General features: G+C 38.2%; 2 protein-coding genes across 2 annotated transcripts; one reads left to right on the top strand and one right to left on the bottom strand.

Annotated features, from left to right (window-relative positions):
* The first annotated feature begins 385 nt into the window (after window positions 1–385).
* Window positions 386–10981, top strand: LOC143848426 (FMN binding protein). The gene is given in 14 exon segments (XM_077357377.1): window positions 386–649; window positions 1140–1202; window positions 1336–1422; window positions 1768–1843; window positions 1846–1865; window positions 2156–2251; window positions 2552–2617; window positions 2721–2811; window positions 3286–3353; window positions 3458–3523; window positions 4312–4362; window positions 6078–6142; window positions 6695–6770; window positions 10675–10981. Coding segments are annotated over 13 exon segments (981 nt in total). The 5' UTR covers window positions 386–475; the 3' UTR covers window positions 6753–6770; window positions 10675–10981.
* Window positions 10982–13482: 2501 nt separating this feature from the next.
* Window positions 13483–15179, bottom strand: LOC143860322 (uncharacterized). The gene is made up of 5 exons (XM_077370904.1): window positions 14823–15179; window positions 14376–14601; window positions 14014–14278; window positions 13836–13913; window positions 13483–13666 (listed from the first exon to the last, which is right to left on the bottom strand). The coding sequence occupies exons 2-5, from the start codon at window positions 14597–14599 to the stop codon at window positions 13616–13618; spliced, it is 618 nt and encodes a 205-aa protein (XP_077227019.1). The 5' UTR covers window positions 14600–14601; window positions 14823–15179; the 3' UTR covers window positions 13483–13615.
* Between the last annotated feature and the right edge of the window lie 4382 nt (window positions 15180–19561).

Genomic DNA, 19561 nt, shown 5'->3' with positions numbered 1-19561 from the left:
TTTAAAGACATCCATTTTACCTCCACAAATCGTAGGGTTGAGATGATCCTATGGATCTGATTTTTTGTAGACACCCTATCTATGTGAGGGCCTTTAAAATGGATGGCTTGGATCACCCAAACAATGTGGGCCCCCACTGTATTTTAAGCTAGTGTGTAGAGAACTCTCTACACATATGTGTAGGAACCGTTTTCTCATATATATATATATATATATATATATATATATATATATATATATATATATATATATATATATTTGTTACTATTTACAACCCTATTTGTTGCTACTCTTTTGACACTACAAGGGGTTGCCAGAGTAGAAAAGGGGGCGAATATATCTTTTCCCTTAAAAAGGTGACCCACGGAGTTTTATTGGCTAAAGAGATGGACCCACCTTAGCAGAGTGGCTAAATTGGCATGGATGACCCAATACCTCTCTCTCTTCTCTGGAGAGGAAGACGCGTAGCGTAGGCATGAATACTCTACTATTCCCGTCAATTTTCCCACCAACTTCTCCTTTTTTTCGCCGCTTTAATGGCGTCCTCGTTCGACGAATACATTCCCCACTTTTACTTCTCAAACCCTCGTCCTCTTCAAAAAAATCCAACTCTTTTTCTCCTCTCGCCATGGCCTCTGCTGCTTCTCAGGTAACCTCTCTTTCTCTCTTCTACTTATAAAATTTAGGGCTTTTAATTCTCTACAACCTCCTTACATAGTTACATCTACGAAAAAAACCCAAATAAGAAACTGCCAATCATAGTCAAAATTTGATTTTTTGTAAAATAAAATAAAATTGTTTTAAACTTCTTTTTAAACATTGATTTAGCAGAACTTTGAATTTTATTGTTGTTGGATTCTCTCAATTAGTGTCTCTGGGGTTTTCTAAGTAGTACTATTGCTCACAAATTTCTTGCCTTTTCCCTAATAGTGCTTTCGAATTTTCTTCATCTCTCTATGCATATATTCTAATTTTTTTTTTTAATTATCTTTTTCTATGTGATTTTTCTTACTCTTGATTTCTTATGGTGATGAAATTGAATGGGTTTCATTCATTATATTCTATAATTCCCCATAGCTACAAAGAGGATACATTTGTTAAATCATGATTTTTTGTGTGTGTGTGTGTCTGAAAATAAGACTGTATCACCTGGAGAAGTCAATGAAAGCACAGACTTCTACCAACTGATTCAGGCGCATCAGGTACAACTTTCTTTCTTCTTCTTTTGAATTCGTTGTTCAATAAATTTTAGAAATAAAAATGTTGTTTTTCTTGAATTGTGCTGGATATTTTTTTAATCCTGATTTTGTGGTTTGTGGGTTTCTTTTGTCACAGGCAAAAGCAGCTCGGCTCTCCCCGATTGAAGAAGTTAGGACGCTGCTTGACCGCAGCACTCGTGGTATGCTGTCTACTTTCTCCCAGGTATTTCACATTTGTTTCCTATTTGATGAACTACCATTTAGTGTTGGACCAGCCATAATGTTGTTAGTTCTATTATATCCATTGTATCTTATTTGTAGAATTTTGCATTTTCAAATTGTTTTCTTTTTATACACCTGCTGCTACATTTAGAATACAGATTTTGAGAAACAAGTACTGACAAATTGGGTCTCCAGATAAGATTATGATATTATAACATCACAAATCTTGTTCTTTGGAGGCATATGAGCATGCGATTTTTAATTATCACTAATAGTTTATCAAATGCGATGCTCAATATTTACACGGCTATTCTCTTCCACCCTCTCTTTCGCTTTCTATGTCCAGAGGTATGATGGTTATCCATCAGGATCGATGGTCGACTTTGCGTGCGATCACGATGGGTCTCCAATATTAGCAATCAGTATTTGGCAGTTCATACAAAGGTTTGTTTTCATAATGTTATTAATTAAATACTATTAATACGGAGATGATACCCACACACCCTTGTTTCGATATTGGCATTACTCTATCTATTTTACATTTCTCATTGGCTGATACAATTCCCAACAATCTATCCACAGCCAATCAGAGAAGTTTAAAATTAGTGCCAATGTCAGAAAAAGGGGATTCAGATATCATCCCTTCTCACATGTCTGATTTTTTGCCTTTCATTGAAGATTTTCTGCTCTCCCGAAGACACCTTAGTTACTTGAAGGTTTATTGGTGCATGCAGGACTTGTTGGCTAATCCTAGATGTTCATTGCTTGTAGCTAAAGATCCTGATGATAGGACTGATCTGATAGTCACTTTGCATGGAGATGCTATTTCCGTATGTTCAACTTAAACTTTTGTACTTTACTATTCTTGCACTTCTGAATTTTTTTATGGTACCAATTTTTTGGTTACTTTGTGAATTCTTAGCTTTATCTTTTTTAAACCACGCACGATATATATATATATATATATATATATATATATATATATATATATTTTTGTCATATTTCATTGCCTTTGTACTATATGTAATTGTCTTGTTAATATGTCTGAATTAAGTGATTCCTTTAGATAGTCTGGAATTTTAAGCTTCAGATTCGATATTCAATGTTTTGTTATGTGGATTGCAATCCAGGTTTCTGAAAATGACAGAGAGATGATACAGACTGCTTACTTGAAAAAGCATCCTGATGCCTTCTGGGTAATTTCTACCCTACTTCTCTTGCATATATTTTCTTCTTTGTATTGGTTTTCTGTTTATCTGTGCTTTAGGTGATTTACTAAGAAAACCCTCCAATCCAAAGGTTGACTTTGGTGACTTCCAATTCATCCGTATTGAACCAAAAGCTGTACGATTTGTATCTGGAGTGGCTACTGCTTTATTGGGATCAGGCGGTATGGGATCCAATTTATAATTTATCTGTAGTAACTTTTCACTCCTATTTCAAGATAATTTATGTCCTTAATATAGTTTGGAGACTATCTGTGTTGGCTTTATCTGAATTTTGTTGAGCTTAGAGAGACCGGTCCCATCTGTTGTCACTTAGATGCATGAGGGGGTGCCGATTCTCCTCTTACTTGCATTTACATACACAATCTAGCTTGACTTTACCTGTCTATTCATGTTCTTTTGATGGTATATATGCTTGTTGTAATGAAGTAACACATTTAACGTATGTTTAAAACCTAGCCGGATCCGTTGTTGAGTCACTCAAGTCGACCTGGTTTAGTTAACTTGCCTGAGTCAGTAAAAAACTTTAAATGCCAGTCATCGATTTGCCAAGTTGATACCAAGTATAAGTTATTAAATATTTGGATTTAGCTATAATCTGATACTATATTTTATATGTCATGCTTTTTCCTTTCCAGAATTTGATGCAAAGGACTATAAAGCTGCGACAGTTGATCCAATATCTCAATTTTCACTTCCTGTTGCGGTATTATCACCATCTCAGTTAAAATTTAAACCATCTTGGTGACTTTTGACTTTTGGTTTCATTTTGTTTGGTTCGGTTGCAATTAGTACGTTGTTTTCCTGTAGTCTCACATGAATAGGGATCACGGAGAAGATACCAAAGCAATTGTACAACACTCTACTTCAGTTCAGGTAATTGAAGATATTTCCTTTAAATCCCATTTCTTATTAGCGTAACAGTTAAAGGCATAAAATGTTATTATTAATGTGGAAAGTTGATTTTTGATACAAAGAATGTGAGATATTTCTTTTAGCAAGGATCTTTTGTCACCTGTCCCCTGCTCACCTCAACTAGAAGTCTGGTGTAACTTTCATTCAGAATTTCGCTGAAATAATTGGAAGAATTTTGGGTTTTCTACCTGACCAAGTATGCTAGACTGGCTGTACTATTTGTATAACTGCTCATATATCAACATGTGGGTAGAATTTATTCATATCCTTTAATGCAGAATTAAGAATGCATCTTTAATTAAATTACTGAGAATTCTCAGTGCATTCATTTTGGCACAGCTATTGTGGAAATTTTTAAACTTGTTCTCACCTATCACCTTTCCTGGGCAGACCGAAAACAACTTGGGTGGAAACAGTGGGGAAAGACTTGATAGCTAGGAACATACCAGAGAACATGACCTTGGATAGGATAGAATGGAAGAAAATGATCCATGTAAACGAACCCAACTAGAGCTAGGATTAGAGTCGGGTAGATTCTTTTCACCTTCTTCATGAAATCTTTCTGTAGGATTCATTTAGCCGACCCCAACTAGTTTGGGAAAAAGGCTTTGTTGAGTTGAGTTGAGTTGAGTTGTTCTCACCTATCACCTTTCCTGCAAAGGGAAATGTTCTCTTCCATGAATGTTGCTGGCCTATATTTCTTCTATTATATATGATCTTAATCCTTAATTTGCTGAGAAAATTTACAGGTGGATTCTGCGTACATGCTGGACTTGGACAGTCTTGGTTTCAACGTTAAGGTAATTCTGATCCTTACAGCATTTGTGGCCTTCCCTGCTACGTTTTCTCCACATTGTAAATCACGTGCATCTTTCTGTCTCAAGCTTATGCGGCATGTGTACTTCTGAAAGTACACGAAAACCATGTTCTAAAATTTGTATTGTAGTTTAAAATTTTAAGGATAGGGACCTAATAAAATCATACTGTAACGTAATTTTAAATGATTTTAGAAAAATAAGAACAAAATATGAAACGCATCTTTCTTTGGCATGTATCCTTTTTAGCTACTATTTGGGTCCGGTGGAAGGAACGCAATGGAAGGATATTCAAGGGTTACTCTAAGGGAACCCAATACCTTTTCAATAAGGTGATTGCAATATCTATCTCATGGGTCAAAACGTTAGAACCGTTCAGATTTGTATTGGCATACGATTTATGGCATGAGTGGAGTGAGATTTGTACCCCCTCTACCAATAAGCCTAAAGTGGTACAAGCATGGTCCTCTCATCTCAGGGGACCCTCAAATTGAATTTTGATGGCTCCAGTATGGGAAATCCAGGACTTGCAGGTGTTGGTGGGCTTTTAAGGAATGAAAAGGGAGATGTCATTTGGGCATTCATTCAGTGAGCCAATAGGAGTGCAGATTCAAACGAGGCGGAAGTTCGAGCCATCCACCAAGGAATTTGTTTTTTGCAAAGCGTAGACATGAATAGGGTGGTGGTAGACGGGGACTCTCTCAAATCTCATAAGGTGGCTAAGAGAATTGCATACTGTTCCTTGGCGATTTGCAGCACTCTTTGATGAGATTCAAGATAGGTCTTCGATATCTTTCAATCATATAAGGCGAACAGCAAAGGCGAGGCGGGCAAGCTTGCTAGAGATGGGGTATATAGTGAGAGAGTGGAATTTTTCGACTTTCTCCCTCCATAGTCGCTAGTGTTTTTCTTTACTTCATCTGTACTGTCTCGGCTCTATATGCCCGTTCTTTGTATCCTTTCAAGACCTTCTCAATCGTCGTTTCTTCAATGAATTTATCCTTACCATTCAAAAAAATATATATATGAAAATTTTCTCATACAATGTTGAAAAGTCAGATATGGCAAAATCATCCATATTATATCATAACATAGCTCAGTTGGGGGTCTTGGTTTCCAAGAAAATCGCTAGTGCTTTCTCCAGTGTCTAGGGTTCAAGAGAAAATCCGGAGAGCCCCAATTATTATTTTTTGGGAAAAAAAATAAAAGAAAATAAAGGGGCTTAACGAAGACCCTGTAACTTCAGAAGATAAAAAATGGAAAAAGAAATAAGGCAGAATGTCAAGGAAAAATAAATGATAGAAAATAAAGGATAAATGTACTGAAAATAAAGAAAAATAGCTTAGATTTGCCTGTGGCATAGTTGGAGTTTCTTGCTTATCAAACCATATCACTCAATCATACCATAACTTATTATCACAATTTATGTAATTTGATCATAAGTATATAAAGTTTGTCTCCAAATTTGATTTAATAAAATCGCTAAACTGTTTGTGTGTTCCTTGAACTGTAAATTTGAAATTGACAATGCTGTAGACAGTTTTCAATAGTACTATTTGGATAAGCTGATTGTCAAAAGGATTTCTTTCCTCTAGGCTTCAGGATTTTACTTTTCAACTTGTTGAATGAACTTTCTTTCTTTGGGGGTAGAAATATTACTAATTTGAAGCCTTGTTTCTCTCATGATATGCATATCTCAGGCTGGTTATCAAGGGAAGACTCTCAAACTTCGGATTCCTTTCCCTAGACGTGCAATGGATAGGAAGTAAGTCCTTTTAAAGATAATAGTAACTAAGAGTAGATTAAGTGATTTTGTTTCTTTGTATTCTTAGCTTTCTTCGTATTTAATTGACACATTCACAATAATATCTTACTAGTGCAAGTTGTGGGTCAGAGTTTCTTCATATTCATATCTTTCTTCATATTCAATTGACATATTCATAATAATAGCTTACCAATGCAAGTTGTGGGTCAGTATTAGGACTTTTACAAAGCATCACCACCACAAATTTCTCTGCAGTATCCAAGATATGTAACCTGAAACATTATTTTCTCCTTTCAGTTGTTGTGCAATTCTATGTAATATAAAAAATTATGAAGCACTAATGGTCAAGTTTCATACCCAAATGTCAGCTAAGATGCATTTTGAATGAAGATTAACTCATGAGTCTTCAATCTCTTTCTAGTTCCGGGAATCTTAGTTTTGTTTGATTGATACATGCCAACAGGACTATCAAGATGGACTAGTTGGTATTTCTTTATTATTTAGATTCAGTTGGACATTTTAGTGACCCATGTGTTTTTGTAATTCTTTTAGGGATGTGAAGACTCTCATAGTGGAAATGCTTCAAGCTTCTAAACATCAAGATGCCTGACTGCTGAACAATGATGAGGTGTTCATCTGTTTGTTATTTCTATTTTTTAATGGTATTTCTATTTTTTGTTTATCTTAGGGTGAGTCATCTGTTTGTGCATTTCTATAGTTGCAGGTGATAGTGTGTCAAAACTTTCTTCATAAACAAATTCAGAAGCTCTCTCAAATAAAGAGAGAATACTGATTCCCATATTCACTTTTCAAATGCATGCCTATCATGTGCTAAAAAGGAAAAATAAAGAAATACAGTGACTAACTTACGTCAGAATAATAATAATCATTTTAAGAAATTTGATGACGAAACCCTAGACAGCTAAAGGAACATGGTAACTGATGTGATCTGTTGGGTTTGTGACATTATATCTGACTTTGACATAGGGACTTGGCGCCTAGCTGTGTTGCACGGATTCTTTGAATGGCAAAGTACCCTCGCAAGACACCTGTCTGATTCCAACACCCTATGGATTCGGTGGGACATTTTAATCTATTTTTTTCTATTCCCACTGACATAAATTTTTATTTACTATAGGTTTTGGATTATATCATCCTAATTTAATAATATGCTTTTTATATGGAAATAGGACATTAGATTTGCACAACCTATCAAAATTCTCATTATATAAACCATTATAACCTTTTTTAAAATTGATTAAAATATACTGCTGTATCTGTGGATAATTTCTTTTGGGGTTTGTGGAGTCTGACACTCAGTCTCCATGTTGGATTCCAAAATGGATACCCATATCCATTGAACATGCATAACTAGGGACAAAACAAGGTCTGTTTGTCTCAATGTTTGCGCACAATTGAAATTTGAAAGAACCGAGTCTCCTAGTGTGGACACTTGGTTGTAATTATGAATCTGGGTAGGATCTGCTTTGAACCAGTTGTTCACTTCAGAATCCAAGAGAGCCTGCTAGGAATTATTCTAGATTCCACCAAGGGCCGTGATTTATGATGAACTGATGCTGTTGCACTTATCCTTGTGACATTTGATGTTGAGGTTAATGAGCGTGTGATGCAACTAGGTTCATGAATATGCGTGGCAGTTTCCACAGGATCGTCATAGGTAGTTGCCAAGATATTAAACGGTAGAAGAAACATACTTGTCACCCATTCCTAATTCAAGAAAGGTCATCATACAAGTCTTGAAGGTCCTGAATAGTCAATCTTCTCTGTGTATGATGATTATGAATTCAGAAAACTCCCATTTGAGTCCAGATCAATTAGTGACACTCTATTTCACAACCTTCAGGTTGTCCTTGAGGTTATGGGGTCTACGACCTGTCCATCTAACTTCAGGAAAAAAAAAATCAAACGTTTCCAAACTTCATATACATTTTTTTTAAAGAAACTTAATATACATTTTGCAAGCACTTCTCTTTTTTCTTTTTTCTTTTAATGGTAACAAGCACTTCTCTTGTTCTCTGATCGATGATTGTGCAGAGCACCTAATGGGCTGTGCAATTGTGCATGGTTGTGAGATGTTTTCTGAGTCACGAAGGATCGGCCCATGTTTTCTTGTTAACATTATCCTAACATGTGAGAGCTAAGCATCGCAATGGACCATTGGGATACTTAGATTGATAGAGTTTGGCAACCAGAAAATCATCAATGTGGAAGAGATTGGTTGTCTTGACTCTTTGACAGACTTTGCATTTGTTCTTTGATGTTGAAGATTGAAGGTGAATATTCTAGTTCTGAATTAGAACTGGAGGGGACATGAGTTCCATACTATGCTGTTGTCAAGTCATCCTTCCATTTCCTCTAGCGTTTTCTCAGTGTCACCCCACTTTTCCATCAACCAAATTTTACAAGCTTCATCTTAGGCCTTGTGTTGGGTCAATTTTCATCAATCCTCGCATTCACTCAGAGTCGTGAGACTCCGGGAAGGAGGGCCCCAGTTGTCAAGACTGGTGATCTGTACTATACACACAAGGGAATGGTTAGCCCCGAGTGCGATAGGACAAACCCGAGGTAAACTACAAATGTTGATGCTGCAGTTGCTTATTTGGAATTCTCGCAGATTGTGATCACGGGAAGATAATTGCATTTGAGAGCATAAATTTTTAAGGTTTGGATCCGGACAAGGGAAAATGATTGTATTAGAGAGCATAAAGATTAAGGATTGGACCCGGTGCTCCTCTGAGATTTTCAATATCAAGTCATTCTACCAACAGTTGGCCCCCGCCTGGACCTTTGCCTCTTGCTAGTGTGTGAGGCATTCCGGCGCCCCCAAGGGTCTGTGCGTTCGGATGGATGGCCTTGCTAGATAGGACCTTAGTAGTAGACCATCTGTGCAAGCGCCACATGCTGATAGTGGTCCATTGCACTCTCTGTGTGGAGTCAGGTGACTCAGGTGAGTCTGTGGATCACATGTTTCTTCATTGTAGCGTGGCTAGAGAGGTATGGGGTAGGATATTGTGCAGATTTGGCTCGATGCGGGTCTTTCCATCAAGGCTGAGCAACCTATTGGAGAGTTGGTCCGGTGTGCCTTGGCGGTCAAAAAGGAAAGAGCCTGCGTAATGTGGTCTTGGTCACTAAATTATGGGTCTTGTTGAAGGAAATAATGCTAGGGTATTTAAGGGCTTGGTAAAGTCTTCACAATTTGTCTATACTAAGATTATTGCCTTCAAGATCACGTGGGTAAAGATCCTACCGAGCTTTAGGTTTGTAATAGCCTTTGATCTTTGGCAGGGTTGGAGAGAGATATCCTTTATCAACGAGCAGGTGATGACCCATCCCTTGGATGGGAGCTAGCAGATCCCAGAAAATTGAAATGTAATTTTTATGGACCCAGCTTGGGAAATCCTGGGGCCAGTAGGACTGTAGGATTGTAGGAGGTGTATTGAGAGATGAGTAGGGAGTTGCGAGGTGGGCCTTTTCATGACCTATTGGAGTTGCAGATTCCAATGAAGTAGATGCGAGAGGTGTCCTCCAGGGCATGAGGATGGTAAAGAGTAACTTCCCAAACAAGCTGGTTGTAGAGGGAGACTCCCTTAATGTTATTATTTGGCTCCGGAGATTGATGAGATTCGGGATCTAGTGCAACTATTACAGCCGACCCTACAACATAAAAGGCGTTCGGCAAACTCTTTGGCTGATCGCTTAGCGAAAGAAGGGGTGGCCCTTCAGGATAATATTGTTGTATTTAACTCTTTAGTGGCGTTGACCACTTGATACTTTTTGTTTTTGGGGCATCTTGTCCCTCTTCCTGTATCATAGTTTCTTGGAATATATTGTTACTGTTACCTTTAAAAAAAAATGGTATTAGGTGGCTATGGGAGTCAGCCCCATCCATGGAGATTTGCTCATTGATTTGATGAGATTGATAATGACTGTAGGTTACATCCATCTCTTTCTGACACATATGAAGATAGGATAATGGCAATGTGGACAGTTTATTCAGGACTGATGCGGCTAGGGAAGGTTTAGAGATGTTTGCTTTCCTCCCCTCTGAGGGTTTTTATGTATTCTTTCTCTTTCTTTTCTCTTTCTCACTGTATTGACCACCTCGGTTTCCCTCTCTTTTAATCCAATAATTAAAAAAAAAAGGTTTTGAGGAGAAATCCCAATAATCCCTGTTTACTATTTTCAAGCGTGTTCTCCTTGTCCTCCATAAGGAGAATTGCCATTTCTTTTTTGCAGAAATGCTCTTCATCTTTGTTGGGTAAATCTTTCATCTGCTGCTATTCTTTATGCAACATGATTCTTTTAGAAATATACTCAATCTTTGTTGATTTGGCTTCTTCAGTTCATATTGTAATACCATGTTCGTCAATCTGCTAATCACTGATGTAGGGTGATGCGACTTTCAAGAATCAGCATCTTTTTAGCATTTTGCTCCAACAGAAAGCTTGTTAACTAGACTTGTTTAATGATTTCCAAACACTATTTGTTTTATTAATCAACTGAGTAATTAGTTGGTGCTCTGCGCATATTGGAATCAACCAGAGAAAACGTCAGCTGATTTGTTAAGAGGGGCGATTGCCGCTTTGTTACTACTGCTTACTGACGATCATGGAGAAAATTTGCCCTTTCCAAGTATTGAATAAACAATGAGAAGCTTGTTTATTTTCTGTTCTTCCTACACTTATTGCACCTTTCAAAGATATCAATCATGTCTGGGTCATAGTTGAAATGGGGATATATTATTCTGAGATTCTGTATTATTCATGTACCTAAATATTGGTCTGAGGAAATATAGAGTAAATATCATATTTTTATTAACAGATTTCTTCTGTAATCTGATTCCGATTACCATCTGATCATTCAACGCACTTTTGAATGGTGAGGAATCCATTCATAATTAGACAGTGATAAGATGTGACATCTAATTCGATGAAGTTGCTTTGAAATAGCAAGCAATTAGAAATTATTGAAACAGGAATTTTATCTCAAAGGATTGGCATGAAATTTTCTACAATGTTTCGTCAACTGACCACACACGCAATCTGATTGATTGACATTCTTATCAAATGTTGGAAATGATGTCCCAAATCTCATATTTTAACAATCACACTCCTCTAATTACACTTTCCTACATAGCTGTGAAAGTGTTGAATGAGGTGGGCAGCGACTTTTTCAAAACAAGCCCACTGTAGATATCATTTCCCCACAGAAAAACACATATCAGTATTTTTCTTTCTAGTTTAATACTCTGGATTTTTCAGAGACCAAAAAGCTAAAACACAAAAAAATTTCTTGATTACGATTTGAACGAAAATTGATAAATTAGAAGAAAATTTTCATTGTCATCCAAATCAGATCTTCACACTTTCTGCCTAAATTGAGTGGATTTAGGCAGAAAATGAATCATTCATTGACAACTTTCAGATACTTCTAGAGTTGGAAATCCTTGCGAGCTTCTGATCTTGTTTATTTTTTCATACTTCCATCCCCTCTTCTCTTGGTCACAACCAGTGCCATTCTCCTCAGCTGCCATCAGATCAGTCGATAAGCACAGAAGCACACAATGCCTCTGGATCTATGAACTTAGTGTTAGAATTTGTGAGATCCAACCGTTGGATTGGGTGTAGATCTCACCTTTGGATTTTCTGTGGCAGATTAGGCAAGTTGGGTCAATGAGGCAACCCAGCTAAACTAGGGAACTAGTCTAGCTGGGTTAGACTAAAATATTATGTAGAATTCTTTCTATGTTTATCAGGTAGTCCGGGGCCTAGCGGCACCCTAGCCTGGCACCCTAGCCTGGCACCATTCCTGGACCTAGCAGCAGACGGGCGGGCTGGGCCGACATCAAATCCTCTCCTCTTCTGGACATGATAGCCCTTTTGACCATCAAATCTGCCCATCCAACTCTGAACCTTCGAGCCGAGTTCCTCTAGCTACCATAGTCAGATTCGTTTGACGAGCTAGAAGGGTATTAACAACCAGAGATAAGAAGAAACTGAAGACCAGACCTCAGTCAAACACCGCATCGTGGCACATTAGGAGCATAAAAAATCCAAATGGAAGAGATGATCCCTACCATATCAGCCAAGATTGTCCCGGTCAGCGAAGGCCCCTCCCGAAATCCCTCGTTGATGCAGTTCAAATCACAAAGCTGGAGGCGAGTGTTCGAATCTTCCTCGTGAAGATCACAATGAAGGAAAGGGGAAAAAAAAAGGAATAGAGGCGAGTGTTTACAACAAACAGAAGAAGAGAGTGTTAACACAAAAGGCGCTGCGGTCACGCATTCTAGCAAGAGCCTTTCTTCTCTATGTAAATAGAGGGCTGGAAAAAGCAGAGAGACAAGCACACAGTCTCCCCCCCCCCCCCCCCCCCACACCACCACACACACACACACCCCAGAAGAAAACCTAGGTGAAGATCCCCTTACAAGTCTTGAATCTCTCAGCCAACACATACACAGGGGATTGAATCAGAATCGATGGATATTGTTGGCCATCACAAATCCGGCTTATTGCTCATGGTCGGTCCCATTCTAATCAGGTGAATATGATTTAAAATGTATCCACTCACATGTCATTTTCAGTTGATATTATACACACATCTCAATGATCATAAGTCCCAAATCAAAATGTTTTGGCGGAGAATCCAAATCCCCCAAAACACATCATTCAATTATTCAATTATATCTCGGATTAATTTGGTGGGCAAGATGAATTAAAATGAATAAGACAAATTTGCACGGTGGTGAGTCCACATTCAATTGAAAAACTGTTTACTTGGGGAGCAAGAATAAACTGCGTTCTAAAAAGCGCCCATCCAAGTGGCCTCTGTATCTTCACCGCTTTTACCTATCAAAATCCTTTTTTTATTTTTTACAGGGAAAATTGAATTTAAAAAGGTTTTGGTAACCCATTTTTTGAGGTTAAAGGATTTTTTAGGCATGAATTTTCCATCCAAAAATCTTGAATTTAATACTTAGCCCTCTTCTTTTTCAAAAGGGGCAACAGATTATTAAGAAATAATTAAAAACAGGAAGATACTACGAGTTTTTTTTAACGGAAAATTATATGATTATGGTTAATTTAGAGGGATTTTATTATAAATTCAAAGGTCCCTCCCTAGTAAAAACTGAATAGGATTAGTTCAAGTTATATCTCTTTTCATGTATAAAGAAAAGTAGAGAATTCTAGAAATATTTTCTTCTGCTGGAAAATTATATAGTGAAATTTATTTTTCAAAGGGCACAAATTTGTTGCCAGGTTATTAACAGACAATGAAAACCAGAGAGAGAGAGAGAGAGAGATAAACATTGGGGAACAGAGAAAAAAAAAAAAAAACTTTTATTTTATGCCATTGGAGGGAAGAAAATTTTACAATTGGAAACAGAGGGCCTTGTATTTTTTACGCAAAGCCTCCCCTCTGAAATCAATGCTTTTTCTCTTCTTTCAATTTCTAGTCCGAATCGCTTTCCATGCTTCCCATGGCTTTCAAACCTCTCGGTCTCTGCATTACCCAAAAAAAAAAAAAAAAAAAAACACACAACAGAGAAACACATATCAATAACAAAACCAAAACCAGGCCAATCAAACCGAGAAAACAAGAAAGGAGAAAAACCCAATACACATCCCCAATATCTAAATCAAATTAATGAAAAAAACCATACGAAAAATACCTTCTTAGAACTCTTCTTTTCCCTGACTTCATATCTCTCATGAGATAGATCAGAAAGCCAAGTACCAGGACTGACCAACTACAAATCCCCAAAAAAAAAAAAAAAAACCCATTAATTAAATCATCAACTAAATGCAAAACAAGAAAAAAAAATTCTTTTCCTTGTCCTGTAGACTTACATGTAAGCTTTTTTGTATAAACTTGGCTCTCTTCTTAGGCCTCTGAGGTAGTTTACAACCTTTCATTGCCATAAAATCTTCCTCTTTCTCTTTACTGGATAATGAAATAAATAACTTAGGCCAAACAAACCCTCTTTCAAAACCAGAATCCGTCAAAATCTTCTCTTCCAAACCCGATCCCCTCGTCGTGTAATACCGATCTTCCTTCTCCGGCGAACAAGATCGCGATTTTCGATTCTCACTCACCATCACAGAATCAGAATTCCTGAAACAGACCCAACAAAATGAGGCTTTTAGAGACATAAAAAATCAAACTTAGAATAAGAAATTCTTATATGTTTATGGTTTTTTTTTTTTTTGACCTGTTTGGGCGATTGGGAAGAAGAGAAGGGGATTCCTTTTCAGCTCTTACAACACGACGATCAACACGAGATGTTGTTCTTTTTCTAATCAGAGCGTTGGATTTCTCTGAGATTTCTTCATCTTTCATCTTAATGCAACGAAGCCTCTTTCTATTTCCCCACTGTAAGAGAAAATCAGTTTCAGGGGCTCTAAATGCCCTTTGATTCTTTCCTTCTTTCTCCATCTCTGCATAAAGATTAGAAACAAAACCCATTACCTTCAAGAACTAAAAAACCCAAAAAAAAAAAATCAAAGAAAATGCCATAGCTTGAACAAGAGAAGGAAAAAGGAAAATCTTTTTCTTGTTTTTTTAACCTCGAGATTTAGAAAAACAATCAAACTCAAATTATGAGAAAACCCATTACAATTTCAATAGAAATTAGCAAGAAAAATGCAAAGAAACTTACAAAGAATAGTCCGTTACAAATCTTTTCTCAACGCAAATGAGAAGATTTCATGGAAAAAAATGAAAACCCAAATCGATTTTCTAATTTTCTTGATTTCTCTTGGTGGCTGGAAATCGATATCGCCTCTCTCTCTCTCTCTCTCTCTCTCTTTCAAACTTTGGTTTTCTTCTCTTTTTCTTTGCGCTCCTTTTGGTTCCTATTTTCCTCTCTATTAAACAACCACTTCCTATTACATTAACTACTATATAGTAACTCAGGATCATGATAACCGTTTGATTTAAAATGGACGGTTCAGATTTGCCTATTATAGCCACAGACCTCGTTGCTTGAACACCGGAAAGCTTAGGTTGAAACCCTCCGTCCTCTATGTATAAAAACTCACCAACATAAAACCTAAATTGTTACTAACGCCGTTAATCCTTTCTTATCCTCATTCCTCACGGCCTCCTTAGCAGCTGCCACGTCACTTTTCCGTCACGGAGCCGTTTTCTGTCGCTCTCTCGTGTGAAGGATGAGGATGTGAGTACTTTGGAAGGATGGCGAACACGTGTCAACAGATCCACGTTAGATTGGTTCTACCTATGCCATGGTCGATTCGTTCAGAATTTAGGCGTGCAACTTGGGTCGGGCTCAACCCGATTTTGGCTCGGGTTGGGTTAGAATTTGAAAAAGCCAACCCGATTTAATTTCGGGTTGTGTTAGGGTTGAGACTTGAGGCCTTGCTAATCTGACCTCTGCCCTCTAAATTTCTCATGATTTTCTTTAATTCTGCTTTTTTTTTCTTGTATTTTTCTATTTGGCCCTAGATGAACCCAAATGCAACCCAACTCGATTTAGAGGCGGGTTGGGTTAGGGTTGACCATCCTCAACCCGAGGTTCGGGTGGGCTCGGGTTAGGGTTGAGGGAATGCTATCCCGAGTTGGGTTAGGGTTGGCTTCAACCCGACCGAACCCGACCCGAGTTGCACCCCTAGTTCAAATACCATCTCATTCGGGTTCTTTCTTAAATGTTTTTCGGATCTTATTTTATGGGTCACAGTTGAAATTCAAATAGGACTGTACATAAGACTTTTTTTGGGTACACAATTAGGGCTGAGGATTAGAGGAGGAAAGAGGGACGAAACTAGGGTGAGATCGGAAAATCGTCGTCCAAACAAAAAGCAAAAAGCAGGAAAGTGAAGTATTGTTTATTATATTTAGTAGGATTTATTAATGTTACCGAAATACCCCTCTTGAATAGAAATAAATGACCGAAAAAGAAGGGCATTTTTGTACATCAACACCCTCCATTCTAATCTAAGATGCTCTAATGGATTTTGTGGCTAGGTCTAGGTCGCCCTCTAAAATAGTTTTGGACCTCAAGATATGGATCCCATTAACATGGTTAGGATCCAACTGTGTACATTAACGTTCGGACACTTTGGATCCATTGGACCGTTTGGGTCCATTGACACACGTAGAGGAACACTTTGAAAGGATTGTACTTGCCCATAGTCCATAGAAACACTGGTTTGTACCACCATATAGAGTTGATATATGGAATCCTCTATCAAAGCCTATTTGCAGCTTTTGTATTCCCTTGGCCTCGGGCCACAACAACGATGGCCCGATCCTCTACCTAAGCTTTGGGAGTAATTGGTTATTTCAAGGGGTATCAGAGTCGGGATGTGGTAACCCTTGTGCTACCCGGTGGATGTACAAAATTCCTCCGAGAAGATCTCATAGTCCCCACGTTGCTTCGCGGGGTGGGGGGGCGGGGATTGTTGGGGGTTCCACGCGAAAGCCAAAGATCCCACATCAGAAAAGCGAATGGAGGCAGAAGGGCTTATAATGATTTTGGTACTCTCCCTTTTAACAACCTTTTAAGGGCCTCACGGCATGATCTGGGCTCAAAAACCAACAACTCCTTGATAATAAAAATCCACATGTATGGCCAACCCTAAAGAGGGGTCACACGTATGTACAGCCAACCCAAAAACAAAAAAGTGAGGCCACGTGTGAGGAGGTTTTTGAAGTATAATGATTAAATAACACCAATCCAAAAGCAGGGTCACACGTAGTGATTTTAACATCCTTCCACGTTTAGCTTCCAATTTGGAGGCTTAGAGTTGACACAATTTGGATGGTTTGTTTCAACAGGCGAATCATCCAAAGGCTCAGTATTAACAGAATCATCTTTAGAAACATCCGCAACAAGAGTAGAATAGGGTTGTTATGCAACAACTGTTGTTCACTGGGGGATGCCTTATCACTAGGAAGAGACTTAGAATACCTGGTCCTATCTTTCTCAATTCATGACGGCCGTGTACAGCCAACCCAAAAAAACAAAGGTGCCATGTGTGAGAGGGGGGCGTGGGTGTTGAAGTATAAATGATTAGATAACACCAACCCTAACAGTTTAAGCTTTTGGAGTAATTGGTTGTTTCACAGTGGAGACTCATTTTTTTCATTCCAAACAAAAGAATTTATGCTCTAATATTTCTTACTCATCCAAATATCTTATTTAATCAGAGTTAGGAAAGAGGGAATAAAAGGCTTATAAAAAGAAATGATTTATTATGACTCTTTTTTGGATGTGCAGCCCAATTGCATTTTGGTGAAATTTATGTGTAAACTGCACTATAAAAGGTAATTTTTAAGAAGGCAGTTTTACAGACAATGCAAGCACAACCTACACCTAAACTGACCATTAACAAGCCATCTCCCCTAGGATCAAAGAACAAGAAAAATCATAGATGCTAAAATTTTGTTCATCTCTTATATTAACATTTTAAAAGGAGTCCTAAAAATTAAAAGCTCGCTATAGGATTCAACATAACTATCTAAACAACTAAAGTTTGCAAACTAGGAAAATGCTAAATAGCAAGAAGAGAAAAGTTTTACCTTCTACAAATACTTTAGGAAAATCATATTTCCCAAAACTTCTAAGTTTCTTACTTCTCCATATTTTTCATGATTTCAACTTGCTATCTTTATGGATTTGTGCATTTCACATCGACGTGTTGATTTAGCAGAAAATATCCATATTCCTTTTTTGTATTTTCCATTTGATAAACTTCCACTTGTGAATATTAGACCTGGCAAACGGATGGGTCGGGCCGGGTCAACCCGCGGGTGATGCAGGTGCGGGTCACACGGGTCGGGTCAGGAGATGACCTGCATTTTTGCGGGTCAGAATTTAGGTGACCCGCGCGGCCCGCGGGTGGGCCCGGTCAACCCGCGGGTCACCCGAAAATTCAAACAGTTATTTATTTTTGAAAATGTTATCACTGGATTTTGATGAGGGGGGTATGGCCGGCACCGTGGGATGATCCAAACCGTCCATTAGATGGCCCACGGCCTAAATAGGTTGTGCCCCAAAAATCATTTCAATAGGTTGATCCTAACCCTCCGATCTATATAGAGGGTTAGGATCAAGTGATCAACCCTCTAACATTCAAATCGGAGGGTTGGGATCAACCTATGGTGCTAGCCACAACCTATTTATATTCTATGGTGCCAGCCATAACCTATTCAGGCATCAAACCCTTAAAAAATACATTAGCATGACAAAATCACCATCCCTTGCATTAGAAAAAAAAAGCCATCTAACTAGATTAGCATAACAAAATCACCACCCTTAAAAAAGCCAAGTGACTTGCGGGTGCCCGCGGGTTGACCCGACCCGACCCGTGTTTTTGCGGGTTGGGTCACCCGCGGGTTAGTTTTGACGGGTCACTAAAACTCAGACCCGTGCCCGCAAATTTACGGGTGGGTCGGGTCGACCCGCGGGCACGGGTCGCTTTTGCCAGGTCTAGTGAATATTCCCAAAATAGCCATCCTCAAAATATCGATAAATTCTGGATTGCATCAAAACACATGGTCCTCAGACACACCCATCTCTATAACCAGCCTTGCTACATGGTCTAATATCACAAAACACACCAATGTCTATAACCAAAATCAGTTCAGAAAGTAAGAGCAAGAGATTGGACATCAATTTCAGCAATTGAAAAACAAAGCAACTATATGGTTATAGTTATTGGCTAACTTCATGTTTTGCAATAACTAGAAATAGTTCAACTATCTAAAATTTTGTCGAGATAAAAGATTTTTTGAGTAGCAGAGGAGTGCTATTAGTTAAACATTACCTTCACTTCTACCACTGGTGTTCAGTAAAATAGTCTATAGACCTATGTCCAGGATACAACCACCACTTGAGACCTGTGCACCCCCTCAGGCATGGAGGATTAGTTTGATGTGAAAGACTTGCCCGATGAAAATTTTGAAAGATAAAATGCTAAACATTGGAAAATTACCTGTGCACCCACTCAGGCATGGAGGATTAGTTTGATGTGAAGTACTTGCCCAATGAAAATTTTGAAAGATCAAAGGCTAAACATTGGAAAATTTAAAGGAGAAACTCCATAGAAATTGATGCAATGATATAAAGCTAAGGATTTTAGGATGTGCATTGGCAGACATAATGGTTTCTCTCGTACGTACGCAACAAAGATAACAAAGATTCATAATGTTCGGTTCTAAATGGGTCTCAAATTAATTAGCAAATATAAGTTATTGGTAAAACGACCAATTTCTCCCAAAGCTTAAGCCGTTGGAGATGAGTTTTTTAATCTTTGATACTTTAACACTCCTCCTCATGTGCGGGTAGGGGTGTAAACGAGCCGAGCCGAGCCGAGCTTGGCCAGGCCAGGCTCGGCTCGGCTCGGCTCGTTAAGCTCACAAGTGAGGCTCGGCTCG

The sequence above is a fragment of the Tasmannia lanceolata genome, unplaced genomic scaffold (genome assembly GCF_043159265.1).
Source record: "Tasmannia lanceolata isolate RefF3 unplaced genomic scaffold, GAP_Taslan_0.1 ptg000003l, whole genome shotgun sequence".
NCBI classification, from domain to species: domain Eukaryota; kingdom Viridiplantae; phylum Streptophyta; class Magnoliopsida; order Canellales; family Winteraceae; genus Tasmannia; species Tasmannia lanceolata.
This window is presented reverse-complemented; position numbering and strand designations above follow the sequence as displayed.

Coding starts and splice junctions, on each gene's coding strand:
- LOC143860322 (XM_077370904.1), bottom strand. CDS start 14,599: ATGGAGAAAGAAGGAAAGAATCAAAGGGCATTTAGAGCCCCTGAAACT. Junction 14,279..14,375: donor CTTCCCAATCGCCCAAACAG/GTCAAAAAAAAA, acceptor GGTCTGTTTCAG/GAATTCTGATTCTGTGATGG. Junction 13,667..13,835: donor AAAAGAAGAGTTCTAAGAAG/GTATTTTTCGTA, acceptor TGGGTAATGCAG/AGACCGAGAGGTTTGAAAGC.